Source organism: Phaseolus vulgaris, chromosome 8, assembly GCF_051622355.1.
Source record: "Phaseolus vulgaris cultivar YP4 chromosome 8, ASM5162235v1, whole genome shotgun sequence".
Lineage (NCBI taxonomy): Eukaryota > Viridiplantae > Streptophyta > Magnoliopsida > Fabales > Fabaceae > Phaseolus > Phaseolus vulgaris.
Window position 1 is genome coordinate 59,914,974 of NC_143505.1, and position 13,633 is coordinate 59,928,606.

Sequence of the window (13,633 nt, forward strand, 5' to 3'; positions counted from 1 at the left end):
ATATCCACACGCCCCAGTCGCAGCGTGCTAGCGTTTTCACTTTGATGGCAGGAACAGTGACGACACTCACATTAACGCCACCGAGGTGGCGGCGGCGGCATCATCACCGTCCGATTCCTCGTTCCTTTTCCTGCCGAATGCATCCACGGCTGAGAGGTGCGTTCGTGCGTCACTTGACAGTTTTACCTTAAACCCTAAATTAAACTGAAATTAATTGTGTTGAATTATTTTGAATTGGATTTGCAGGATTGGGATTGTTCCGAAATGCGGTTGTGGATTCTACTCGTGGTGTTGTTTCTCAAAGCAATCAATTGAATGTGTCACCTTGGGATGATAAACCCTTTCGAATTCTTCCGAGTGGTAAAAAGGCTTACTTGGATGAACAAGACGTGGTGACATTTATTGATCCTCCTATGGGCTTGATTCCTTTGGACTCATCTTCCTATAATCCTGCTGCATACCTATGGTAACTCATGTATGCATGCTGCTACTCTAATTCTCATTTCTCTCTCGGGTACACACTCACTCTCTATGTTCAGGAAGAAGATTGAAGATATACCTGAGGAAAGGCGACATCGACTACTGCGATTGTTAAATCCTAGGTATTTTCACTCCTTATTTTCTTGTCATTTTAAGTGTTTTTGTTCTACATTCATATTGCTTAGCACTGGAATTTTTTGCGCAGACTTGTGTCAATGGCTTGGCAGATAGCTGGTACACGGTATGAGGATCCCAAGTTAGTGAGGAAAAGTGCATCTACATTGTTGTCCAGCTCCAACAATGGTGATGTTGTGGTTGAATATTATAACTGCAGAACAAGTGGAGGTTAGTGAACTGATTTGTTCATCGTTGTTGTTTGGGAGTAGTCTAGGTCGGGTTAAATTTTATACAATGAATGAATGCATTCTGTTCCCTATTGCCCCATTCTTTTCTCACGTCCTCATGAAGGAATGGAATACTTTGCTTTCTAATACCATGCACACTTCAATCCTAGTGCTTAAAATATGTTCCCTCTTCTTGTATGTATAAGATTTTTACTTCTTCATTTTACTGGATTCTTAAAAACCTTCCATTTGAATTAGGAAATGTTTATTTTCCTGTGAAATTTGATCTGCTTTCTTTCATGTTCCAATACTTCTGCTGCCCTCAACGTGTCTTTTGTGTTGAAAGTATTTGTCATGGTTTCGTGTGTATTAGTTTTTCACTTTTAGCTCGTTAAACTTTGAAAACTAAATTCATAAGTGTTCAACTTTGTTACATAGGACCAATGCCAATTTCCTGGATAAATTCCTTTAGAAAGGTAAATTCATAATCTCCTTTTTGTTTTTTCGCTCTTGTACACTGAGTACTCACTACTTACATCTGACGATTTGGCTTTTTTTTATACTTTATAAGGCCGTATTTTCTTTCAAGGATGGAGAGGCCTACGGTCGAATCATAAGTAAGTTTCTTTGTTTTTGCCACACAATTACTAATTTTAGTGAAATATGCCCTTCAATCTGAAATTTTGTGGCACTTTATGAAAATATGCACATCAAGGTTGTATTGTTAGTCTAATATTGAATGCACATCAAACTTATATGCTTACATGCTTTACCTGAATACTGCCACATAATCCAAATTTCTGCAATATTGGAAGATTGACATTTTTTTTATTCTTGTTAGAAAAAATGAAAAAAAAAAGACAACAAAAGTCTATAATCACTAGTCTGGCCACACTTTGAACTCATTGGCTAATGTAATAAAATGGGAAATTTGGAAAAAGAAAGAAAGAGAAGAGAGCATAGAAGTATTACCATAAATGTGACCAAAAGCACATCAAGAATACATGAACTTTGACTTTCCATGGTTTGAGAAATGCAAGTTGTTAATAGGCCAGACTAGGTATAGGATTCTGCTTGATTGCTGGATTGTAATTTGAGATATTCATGATATTCTTCATCAAATTTGGAGACATTTGTTGTCATGTCAAGGAAGCCATGTAGAGAGAAGTCATGTCATATTCAACTATAAAAGAGGTTATGTCGTGATCAAATTTTTTCAAATGTCAGTCAGTCTATGAGCATAATCATAAATGCATTGAATATCATTTGCAAAATTACTCTCAGCCTTGTTCCAAAAGGCGTTACAAGTTTTAAATGCTCTAAGAGTTCCCAATGTAACATCCTTAATTTTTAATACAATATTTTTTTTTCAATGTTTTAAATCACGTTATTATTAGATGATTTAAATATTTTATTATACATGTTTTTATTTTAAGCAACACAAATATATGTCAGACAATGTGAAAGGCTTCGTCTGACGCACTTCAAAGAACAGATGAACCCAAGGTTTCAACTGGCGCATTTGAAGGATAAACAAACTCAAGATTTCGTCTTACAAGTTGGAGAAGTTTGTAACGTGATTAAGCAAACTGAGTCAAACATATGTTAGAAAGATCATATGAGTAAAACAGGTTTATATAAGATTAGCTCGTCTAAGTGTTTGAAGGAACTTACAGAGGGCTTTAGACCAATTGAATTAGTATACAACCGTCTAGGGTCTCAAGTAGCAAAACTGCATATTATAAATCGATGAATCCAATCCCCTTTTCCTCACAAATTTCATTCACCAAGATAAGAACAAAGTAAGAGGATTTTTTTACCCTTAGTTACTTTTCATGACATGACAAGTTTAATACAAAAGATAAGCTATGTTTTTACACACATATATATATGTGTGTGTTTATGTATTAATTTATCTTTGTATTATTCAATTTATTTATATGATATTTGTTCTCACTTCACCATACATCAAATAGTTCTATGCCTTAGTACATGTACAAGCCACGTTCCTTGGTCTACAATGGAGTGTATATGCCCAAAATAATACTATGAGTTTTAGAGGGCAAGGTTTATCACTCCTAACACTTCCAGATGGAACAAAAACAATACCTCTAATGAGTCCTATTAACATTACATTCACAATTTATGAGTGTGTTTGTGAAATTATGTAGTAATAGAATCTAGAGAACTGCATCTGATGAAGACTAGTCAAACGTAACTTCGTGCTTATCACACAAAGAATACTTATCCTTTGTCTAAGCAAAAGCCTACCAGACAAAGTGTACAATCAAAAGGCGCTTGCGTCTGTTCGGTCAGACAGAAAACAACAACAAGCCTTCGTTTGTTCGGTCAGACGGAAAACAACAACATGCCTTCGTCTGTTAGGCCCAAAGGAGCACTTAGGTCTAACGATATTTGATGCAAATATAAAATGTTTTACACCTTGTTGTTAAGCATATAATTAGAATAAAATTAAAGGGTGTGTTGACTTTTGGCTAACAATAATAGAGATTGATTTTCATTTTATCAAGAAGAAGCTCAGTTGAAGGAGCTCCATACTGGATCTATCATCTTTAACGACCAACTTGCCGACATTCTCACTAGGTCCTTAAAAGGGCCTAAAGTTCGGTTCGTATGTTCCAAGCTTGGTGCATATAATTTATACCGTCTAGCTTGAGGGAAGTGTTAAAATTATGATTGTTATTATATTGTACAACTTTCATAAAGCTGCTTTTTGGGTGTATATACCTAGTGTAAGGTTGAGTTTTATAGGATATATTTTTTCCTTGTAATGTACTCTTCCCTTTTTCATATATATAAAATATACATCCGCTGAGCATGTAACTCACTGATTTTTTTTATCACATCCAAATTCAAATGTTATGTTTAAATAGTTCATTGATTGTTCATATTGGTTCAAAATATTGAAAGAATGGTTAGTTTTTAGATACACAATAAACTTAGTCACTCACATTTCGCATGGTTAGTAATAGAAGAAATTTATTCTTCTCATACAAAATACTTTAAATTGATCCGTAATATTGAATTTGTACGTTTTTTTCTATTCACCAAGGGGTCAAACCGTGAAAATGAGTTTATATATGATTGTGCAACAGTAGAACGACAAATGATGTACGTTGTCCATTGTCATGATTAGTTTACATCTTTACCTGTTTACTCTGTAATTTGTTAAATCATGGTTTCTGAGTCCTAATGTTTCAATAATCTATATAGAGATATACAAGAAGGATTAATTGGTTGTATAATCTTGCTGTTTTTCTTCAAGACGTTTATATAATTGTGATTTAATCAAGGACCTTTGATGCATTCATTTCTGGTGCTTGGCTTGGATTTTTTTCTTTTATGGTTTGTAATTCACTATTTTAAGCTTAGATCTTGATTGTCCTTAATATTAAATTTACTTATATATTTTTTTAATTTCACAACTTCCCAGGTGGGTCACTTTTAGCTGCATTTGCTGACTCCTTCTCCCCTTTGTATTTTGCGGTGAGACAACTTAAGGAAGTGATGTCAACTGAACAGCCATGCGATTTAGCATATGAATTTGGGGATGGACTATATGATATCAAAGAGCTCCCATTAGGCTTTCCAAAACCAGGTAGCAACTTATTTCTTTTGTAAAGAGAATCTCAGTATTTACAACTGCAAGTACAAATGTTATATTGTTTAAAGTATTTATATTGACTTCTAGATGTTAAAATTAACTTAAAATTTCTGTGATAGATGTCTGCATGGTGTATTCTTGTTGCATTATTTTTTAGTTATATTGTACCTCTTCATTGGTTTACCCTGTCATACACTAGAAACAAGCTGGGTGATCGTGTCATTTTTCTAAGTCCGGATATGCTCCAATATTATTGGCTTTTGTTTTGGCAGTTAAGCATCCTTATCCTTTCAACGATCAAATTGTTGTGTATGTTCGCTATCTAGGACCTGGGGTCTCAGTAGGACAAGCATGGCAAGAGGGTACGAAACTGGAGCAAGTTCCACGAAAGTTATGCGGGGAGATTTTAATGGTGAAGGATTACACATCATTACGAGAAGATAAATGAAGAAAGTGGTTTGTCCTCCCTTAGACAGAGTTAAAACTACTCTTTGGTTAACAGTTGTGCACATATCAATGATGTGGAAACAGACAAGTTTCTAAGGCATATATGACGGAAATATGACTCATGTCCACGTTTGCAGTTTCTTTGCAGACGAACTCATTGCACAACTTGTTAAGGGAATAGTACGTTGGATACGACGTCACATTTTTGGCTGTGAGACAAGGTGAAATGAAATGTTACTGCTACATTCTCAGCAAAGCAATGTTTCATATCCTCATTAAAACTCAAGATATCTAGAACTTCATACACATTAAATATTTAGGTTGAAATACTGTTTTCTTTCTGTAACATCCAACAATAGTACATCCTCACATGTGATGTCGAGTAGAAGAAAATTGCATTGCATTTCCCTTTCCTCAACAGTGAAGTTTTAATTTCAGGGTGCAATACAATTTTTTTATGTCTACTTTGAATTGAAATGAGCTAATATATGAATTAAATACTCAGTTGACAGATGACTTTTTACTGCTTTACAAATTATACCAAGAAACCTCGACCCAACGTAATTCACATGAACCAGTAACACAGATATACGTTGTAAAATTTAAATACCTTAATGGTGAAATGTCTTTCTTCCTTGTCCTATTTTCCAAGGTCCGAATTGTCGGTGGAGAGTGAGTGCATGGGACACTTGGAGTTAGAGGGAGAGGGACACTGCTTTTGGAAATATGGGTCAAGAGTGGTGCCACCTTTAAAAGAAGGGTCTAAAGATTGCACGATTATGGCAGCATTAGCAGTAACGTCCAAGGATCGTTCGGTATGGCACTATAGCTGACTGCTCCACTGAATCCTCAATCACATAAAGACAAGTTTCTTATAACATATTTATACTACATTGAAGCGTTTTCCATAACCAATTCTCTATCAACCTTTGGTATTATTATATGCCGGTAAAGTGTTGTAGGTCCAATATTAAGCACTGCCTAAACCAAAAAAACTTGTAACTTTTACTCTTTCTTTTAGTATAACGAAGAAATATTGAGGGATGATTTATCATGGTTGTTTTTGTGTTGAACATTACAAATGATAAAAATAAAAAGTAGTTTGGTAATGAAGGTTACTGATTTTATGTTCATTCTTCTTAGTTTTGCATGCTGTCTTCTTTGTTCCTCTGAATATCAGAAAATTGAGGTTTGCACTTTACTACAATTAGGCTGAAGGAAACACACGTGCACTGATGCTCCCTTCTCTATTATTGTATGCTTTTTGAGCGTTGATTGTGATTCAGGATAGATGAACACAGTCAACACCACAAAACAAAAAGATGGTAACTAGCTTTTTGATGAATGTCCTGTCAATAAACATCTTGCACTTCTTTCCTAAGACCTATATGGAATGAAAGAAATGTTTGCCTTCGGAGAGATCCACAAACGTCTTTCTTAGAAAAAAAAATATTTATCTGGCAGGTGGAAACTCACTTCACCTTAAAGTTAGATCAAAAGAAAATTGCAAAACTTAGAAAACATTAAACTGAGACCAAGAAAACGATTCTTTACTTGAAAAACGTATGGTGTGACCAAAACTTGTCGATAGTTTTTTTTTCTTGTGATAAAAATCTTAAAGAAGATAGGGAGGGAGGGTCATTCATTTCTTTTGCATCCAAATAAAAACAGCAGTAAGATCAAAGATTGAATTGAATGACATGGAAACAAATGTCAAATGTAATTTTTATGTCAGAGATTGAAAGATAAAAGTAAAGTACATCCAGAATTAGTTGGTAAAGTGGCCAGATCATGTAAACCCGTAGGACTATTTAAAATTTTATTGAGGAAAGAGTTGCCCTTTTAAATTCGTTTAGAATCTTGGCTACAATCTCTTGGTAAAGTGCTGAAGAAAGAGCATGTTTGTTATGATGGATTGTGGACTTAAGTATTTCAAAAGCATAAAAAAAATGCTTTGTTGAGACAGCAGGGGCCACCAGCCTTCTTGAGAGGTATGTGCACATGTGCCCTACAATTATTGAAATGGCGATTGACATGGGTCGAATTTGGAAGTTAAGTATGCCCTAAAATATCTTTTTGGTTATGGTTAAAGCTTGAATTAAAACAAATGGGTCCAAGTGGGACACTATCCCTGGCCAAATCCAAGGCACAAAATCCTTATTAATGAACACGTTCCTGCCGACACTATTTTCTTTTCTTTTACCATTCAAAACTACTTTCAGCAATTAACTCACAGAAATAATCATGATATAGATAAACAAAGTGCATATTTGGTAACAAGGTAAGTTGACCTCCCAGCCATGTTTTTTGAAGCATAAAATATTTACTTTTGTGGTGATTTCACCATGTTTTTTGTATTCATCATGGTTTTGTACCACCAAAATGTCATGCAGTGAAATTTGGTTCCAGAAACATATAAACCTTCGCATTTAAGTGAGCAGGTATTTGTTGGGAGTTGAAACATATCAGTGTCATTCAACAGATACATACATACATATGAACCAAAAGTGAGGTAAGCAACAGGGTTATCCTGACATGAAATGAATCAGCTCAACGTCACAGAAAACTCAAAAGGGAAAGAAAAATGAATGTATTGTGATAGACAACAATAGATGGACAAGTAAAGCCAGGAAAAAAGAAAGAAAGAAAAAATCTATAAATGCCTTAAAGAATAACACTTATTTATGATATGACCCACGGTGGCTTTCAGCATGTTACCTGAGCCTTATTCAGGCACCATGAATATAACTGCGAAAACCAACTTGTCTTGTAAATCCACATTGGTTGGCTTCTTTAATTATTGAACCTTGTAACAATCAATTTTCTACTTTACACATCCTTTCTGATCCTCTAGTTCATCTGTTCGCCAATTAAATCCAGACCTACAAGGAGGAATGAAACACCTTGAAATAGTAAATAGTAGAAGTGCATGCCTTGAGCTGATAACAAGCTCCTAAGTGCAGCAGTCAGCAGTAAGAAAGCAAGGGCAAGCTCTTTCTTATATATCTTGTTCATTTTCTTCACAGGGGGTTTAGGAACTGTTTCTTGGCATTCCTTTATTTTGTTAAGCTCAGAAAGTCCACTATCAGAAGTCCCTCTGTGAAGTTGGAGACTCATGGCCTTTGAATCCCTTTCTTCAGCAGCTAATAGGTCAGGCTCTGATGACCGACCGGCTTTTTTCGTAACAATCCATTCATATGAACTTCCCAACTGGAACAAACCGGAGACCATGGCATTGAATTTGGTAACTGACATTGTGTTCTCAAAGAGGAGGTAAGGAACAATGAAGGGAAAGGATTTTGGGGCAGGAAGAATGTTTAAGAAGGACAAGAATACAGGAATGTAACAAATAACCCAGATAGGAAGCTCGGCTTCTGGGACAAACATTGTCAAAGGAAGAATAATGCAGAACAATGTGAAAGAATAGAATGGGAGGATTAGCTTTCTAAGCAGAAAGAACAGAAAAATTAGGTTGGCTTTCTTCCAGAATGCAATCTGCAATATTATGAAATCAGAACATTTTTAGATTGCAATTTACCACAAAACAGTGCATAGACAATAAATGAAAATGCATCATCACCTTTGAGGTTATAATCGCAGGAAGGCACAAACGAAAGAGTTGCATAGGACCAGAATGCCATCGATGTTGTTGTTTCCTATAAGCTTCATATGATTCAGGAAGCTCACAAAGCACCTGAAAGAAGTTTCTTTAGATTAACTACTGCAACTGAATTATTCACATGAACAGTTTTTCACTGGTATTTCACCCCAAAATTTAGTCTAACATGTCTTTGAATTACTGCAGATAATTATTTCATCCAACTCAAGTTTATATTAGCTTTGATTAAAACCCAACAGACAACAAAATAAAACAAAACATAAGATCTGTTCTACTTGAAAAAAACAAAACGGTTACCTTAACATCATTGAGATAGATAAATTTCCAACCATTCAGATGGGCTCGGACCGCTATATCCATGTCTTCTACAGTTGTCCGCTCAAGCCAGCCACCAGATTCTTCAAGTGCTTTTATTCTCCAAACACCAGCAGTTCCATTAAAACCAAAGAAATTAAGGAAGACCCCATTAACCTGTTGTTCAACCTCAAAGTGGAAGCACAGATTAACATTTTGGAGTCGTGTCAGTAAGTTCTCATCCTTGTTTACAAAGGCCCACCTAGCCTGCACCAATGCCAGTTCAGGATTGCCCTGCAGAGACCACACACACTCAAGAATAAAAATGGGAAACTAAAGCATAGATAGAGTATTTGGAAAAGCAAGAAAGGAAGAAGGGAAAATATCTAGCCACCTTAAAATGTGGAACAGTTTTCTTGAGGAAATCTGGATTTGGTTGGAAATCAGCATCAAAAATAGCAACGAACTCGTAATCCTTGACGTAATCACAGCTCATTGCAGACTTGAGATTACCCGCTTTGTAACCAGTTCTAAACTTCCTATGACGGTAGATTATATTCACACCTCTTTGGCTCCACTTAGAGACTTCTCCCTTGATTAACCACTGTATGCTCTCATCATCAGAGTCATCCAGAACTTGAATAAGCAACCGATCTTTTGGCCAATCAAGTTGGCTCACTGCTGAAATCGATTGTTCATATACCTACAAGCACTTAATGCCAAACTCATCAACATCATTATCAGGAAGAGTTGCAATCCATAAAATCAACACACTAATCTGCCCATCAGATAAATAATCAGAACGGGACAATATCATCATCATTATTGTTATTATAATTCAACACAGGAAACTTTATGATGAGAAAAAAAGAAAAATTAAGGTGGGACGAATCATCATCATCATCATAATAATAGTATGTTCTGAGGAACCACTTCATGATTGATTTGTTTTGGCACCGACAACATTTTTTTTGTTTTAAACAGAAAGCAACAAGCTGTAACTAGGTAGGATTAAGAGAAGGGTGTCACCTCTTTCTCATTGCACATGGGAATTTGAACGAGTACCATAGGGTATCCCTGGTTGGATCCTTCCAAATCATGTGAATTGAGGGGGTCCCCATCAATGAGGGGCTTAATCTTCCTGAACTTGATCCAGAAACAACCAAGGCAGAGAAGTATTCGGTCCACAGACTGAATTAAGAAGAGAATAATGCAGAAGGTTGAGAGAGATTGCATTGGGGGAGCAACATAGTCTGCTCGAAACTCCAACCACCTAACATAGGCAGTGTGAAACCATCCTGTGAACTCTGATGTTTGTGGAAGGTGCAAGTTATGGTTGTGAAAGTAGTGCCACCCTTTGAAGTGAGCAATCAGTTCAAAGAACAAGAATGCCAAAGCCATCACCAGAAAAGTGAGAATCACTCGAAACAAAAACTTTGCCTTTGCAGACATCTCAGTCTCCACGTGCCCCAAGAACAACCTTTTCTTAACAGCATGGAGCAATGAACAAAGAGAGTTTCCAAGCCAGGCAAGGCCACCGACAACTCTATGCGCCTTCAGAAGGAGAAGCCATGTGAACTGCTTTGCATTCTTACCTCTCTCTTTGTCAAGTGGCTGAAATGCTGAGTCCGGAGCATCTATTTCAACCACTGAGTAATTGGGGTTCTCCATGGTCACCACAACCGGGTTCCCTTTCCTTGAACTTGAACTCCAACTCTCCTTAACCCACCACTTTGAAAAATCTATGGTTCCACTTGGACCCATTTGCTTGCTGAATAGCACAAACAACAAGAACCAACTTTCCACAAACAGTTAACACTCACACAAGCTTTCACAACTCACTAGAGTGCAGTGTTACCACTTAGCACCACACCCGAGTCACTTGAAAAATCCATTGTGTTTCAAGTTTTAGAAAGCACAGTCAAAGGAAGGACAGAGCCAGAAACTCATATGAGTTTGGTTGTGTTAGATCCACGAGTTTAGAATCCTTTGAGTTGAGTTGTTTGGTCTGAATGCATGAGGAAAGGAGGGGGAAAAAGTTGTGGAGAAGCACAAGTGAGTGTCTTTGTGTTGGTTTCTTTATTGGAGTTTGAAATTACCAAGATGGGTTAGTCTAAGGCCTAGTACTACACTTCCAATGTTGAAGATGAACGTGGGCATGATTAGTTTAATCAACGAGTTACTGCAACCATAAAACCATACAAAAAAACAAAAAAAACTTGACTAAGTCTACCATGGGTCAGAAGCAAGTCATCAATCTCTCTGTTGGTCAAGAATAGTGACCATTTTTCCATTAAGAACACAACCCACTTCTTCTTTCTTATCAATATCTTTCTACTTCAACATGCTTAACCAAGTTCTTCATTTATGGAAACTAATTATCAATTACAATATCATAATGTTAAGTCCCACATCATCTGAGTGTAACTCTTCATTACAAACATATAATTTATCATCTTACATCATATGCCTCAAAAGAACATGATAGAAAAAAAATTAAATAGAACTACAAAAATATTTATAATTTTTTTTTCTCTTTAAAATTAAACAATAAATCATAAAAATATTTACAATACTATTTGTTTTTGAGTAAGTGTGATTTTTGTAATTTTTAAAGTTAACAAATTTATCAATTATGATAAGTGTGGTTTTTGTAATTTACTTAAAAGTTGATAAACTTGTGATGATTATCCTTTATAATTGAATGACATATTTTAATGTCATAAAATAATAAACTTAAAACCTTCTTAAAAAAATATCTTGATGCAATTATAAAGTCAACTTATTAAGAAATATAATTGCATCACTTTTACGTCCTAAAATTTATTGAAATAATATTAATGGTTCGGTCAATCACCGCATGTCACTTTTACGTCTAATCTAAAATTTATTGAAATAACATTAATTGTTAGGTCAATCACCGCATTCAAAATATTAACTGTTTTGAAATTTGAAATTCTATTACGATTTTATTATTAAAATCATATGAATGTACATAAAATATTATTGACTTAAAAGTGAACAAACTTTCATACTTAATATTTACAAATTCATTCAATTTTGAAAAAATATTAACATCAAAGTCATATTATATGTCTTAAAAGTTTGAGCATAATTAAATTGCTAATGGAAAAATCTTATTATTTATTATATTTTTTTACTTAGCTTTATTATCAAAATTGTTTTTTCATGACTTGTTAGATAAATAAACTGTAATAAAATTTATGACTTCTTTAAATTTTATTTCATAATAACGTATATTAAAAATATGTTAGAGAACACAATGTTAATATTTTTATTTACATAATCTGTACTTGCTCAATTAATTTAACAAGAAAATATTTAAATTATATATGAAAAATTAATTTTGCGAGTTGATTATATTTACAGATAACCGTGAAATAAGTTTTCTATGTTAATAATTAGGAGAAAAAAAATAATTTTTTTTCTGTTTAAAATATACAAAAGAATCATGTTTATAGTAAGATTAAAAACATACTTCAAATCACTTCCAATAACTTGTTTTGCATTTAAATATTTAATCATTATATATCTATATATATGTGTCTATATATATATATATTCTTTTACACCAGTATAAATTTCAAAGTTTTTATTTTTATTTTTTCTAAAATATAATTTTATTTTCTTAAATTTTTATTATATATAAGTTTGATCTTTAACTTTTTAATTAATTTTTAATTATTTGTAGTTATATTTAATTTTTAATTCAACTATTTGCATTTTTTTATTTTAAATATGATTCAATGACATTAATGAAAAGATATAGAATAGTCGTATTTATCTATAAAATTAAATGTAACTATAGTGTGCTATTTAAATAATATATAGCATATACTATTAAGTAATATCATAATATTTAACAAACACAACCACTATCTTTATATATTATATATTACTCTTATATATAATATTATTTCAAGTTTTTAAGTAGTTTATTAAGTTTTATTTTTATTTTGATATTATTTGTTCACATGTTACATGTAATCATAACAGTTTACGATTAACCGATCTAATTTAGTTATAAACATTAAAATATAAAAATATTATATATATATATATATATATACACACACATTATATTTTAATAATAATTACATCCATTGTAAACATAATTCTTGCACTATTTTCAAGATTAATGTACTTTTTAACATTTTAAATAAATAAAATTAAATAAAATATTGTCAAAAATATTGAAACTTTTAGTCAAAAATTTTAATTTAATATCTAATTAATACGCTACGTTTTCTTTGAGATTTACACATATTAAATATTTCTCAACAAAGACGAATATATAATACATCATAAACATCATTATTAAATATTGATGTTAATTTTATATGTTAATATGGTACAAGCATATGTTTTCAAATCAATTGTGATCTCAGAAGTTTATTATTATCATAAAATAGTATCATTTGTACATTAATTATAAATATAATTAATCTTATCAATAATGATTTACATTATTATTTTCAACTAATTATATTTCAACAAATCCATGTAGACCTACATTCATGTATGTATTCTTAATGTGGATTCTTCTTATTTGAATGACCTAATTTTCATAATTTTGAAAAACTATTTTCTTTGAATAAGATAGGTCTCTTTCATATGATTCAAATGTTACTTCATTCTTTCATCATATATATGAAATATTTAACTGAATATCTTTTAAAATATTAAAAGTGTTATTTTTTTATCAGCACACTAAAAGTGTTATACCTATCATTAAATATGAAAAAATTATAATATTAGAAAAAATTATTAATAAAATTTTAATTATTGTGATAAAAAAAATTA

The 13,633-nt window shown here is 33.0% G+C and overlaps 2 protein-coding genes across 4 annotated transcripts; one reads left to right on the forward strand and one right to left on the reverse strand.

Moving 5' to 3' along the window:
• The first annotated feature begins 22 nt into the window (after positions 1-22).
• LOC137823623 (WD repeat protein) lies at positions 23-5,360 on the forward strand. 3 transcript variants are annotated; one of them, XM_068628831.2, is made up of 8 exons: positions 23-156; positions 247-466; positions 540-602; positions 686-825; positions 1,263-1,300; positions 1,396-1,441; positions 4,279-4,443; positions 4,722-5,360. In XM_068628831.2, exons 1-8 carry the CDS (start codon positions 45-47, stop codon positions 4,895-4,897), a joined length of 960 nt encoding a protein of 319 aa, XP_068484932.2. In that variant the 5' UTR covers positions 23-44; the 3' UTR covers positions 4,898-5,360. The 3 variants fall into 3 exon arrangements, with proteins under 3 accessions (XP_068484932.2, XP_068484931.2, XP_090149647.1); XM_068628830.2 differs by having other exon boundaries at positions 4,776-5,360; XM_090293521.1 differs by lacking the exon at positions 23-156 and having other exon boundaries at positions 338-475.
• A 1,980-nt stretch (positions 5,361-7,340) lies between these two features.
• LOC137824081 (putative xyloglucan glycosyltransferase 5) lies at positions 7,341-11,159 on the reverse strand. The gene is made up of 5 exons (XM_068629534.1): positions 9,839-11,159; positions 9,204-9,512; positions 8,813-9,103; positions 8,477-8,590; positions 7,341-8,391 (listed from the first exon to the last, which is right to left on the reverse strand). Exons 1-5 carry the CDS (start codon positions 10,571-10,573, stop codon positions 7,747-7,749), a joined length of 2,094 nt encoding a protein of 697 aa, XP_068485635.1. The 5' UTR covers positions 10,574-11,159; the 3' UTR covers positions 7,341-7,746.
• Between the last annotated feature and the right edge of the window lie 2,474 nt (positions 11,160-13,633).

Coding starts and splice junctions, on each gene's coding strand:
- LOC137823623 (XM_068628831.2), top strand. CDS start 45: ATGGCAGGAACAGTGACGACACTCACATTAACGCCACCGAGGTGGCGG. Junction 157..246: donor AATGCATCCACGGCTGAGAG/GTGCGTTCGTGC, acceptor TTGGATTTGCAG/GATTGGGATTGTTCCGAAAT. Junction 603..685: donor CTGCGATTGTTAAATCCTAG/GTATTTTCACTC, acceptor TTTTTTGCGCAG/ACTTGTGTCAATGGCTTGGC.
- LOC137824081 (XM_068629534.1), bottom strand. CDS start 10,573: ATGGGTCCAAGTGGAACCATAGATTTTTCAAAGTGGTGGGTTAAGGAG. Junction 8,591..8,812: donor TCTATCTCAATGATGTTAAG/GTAACCGTTTTG, acceptor AACTTCTTTCAG/GTGCTTTGTGAGCTTCCTGA. Junction 8,392..8,476: donor CTGCGATTATAACCTCAAAG/GTGATGATGCAT, acceptor ATAATATTGCAG/ATTGCATTCTGGAAGAAAGC.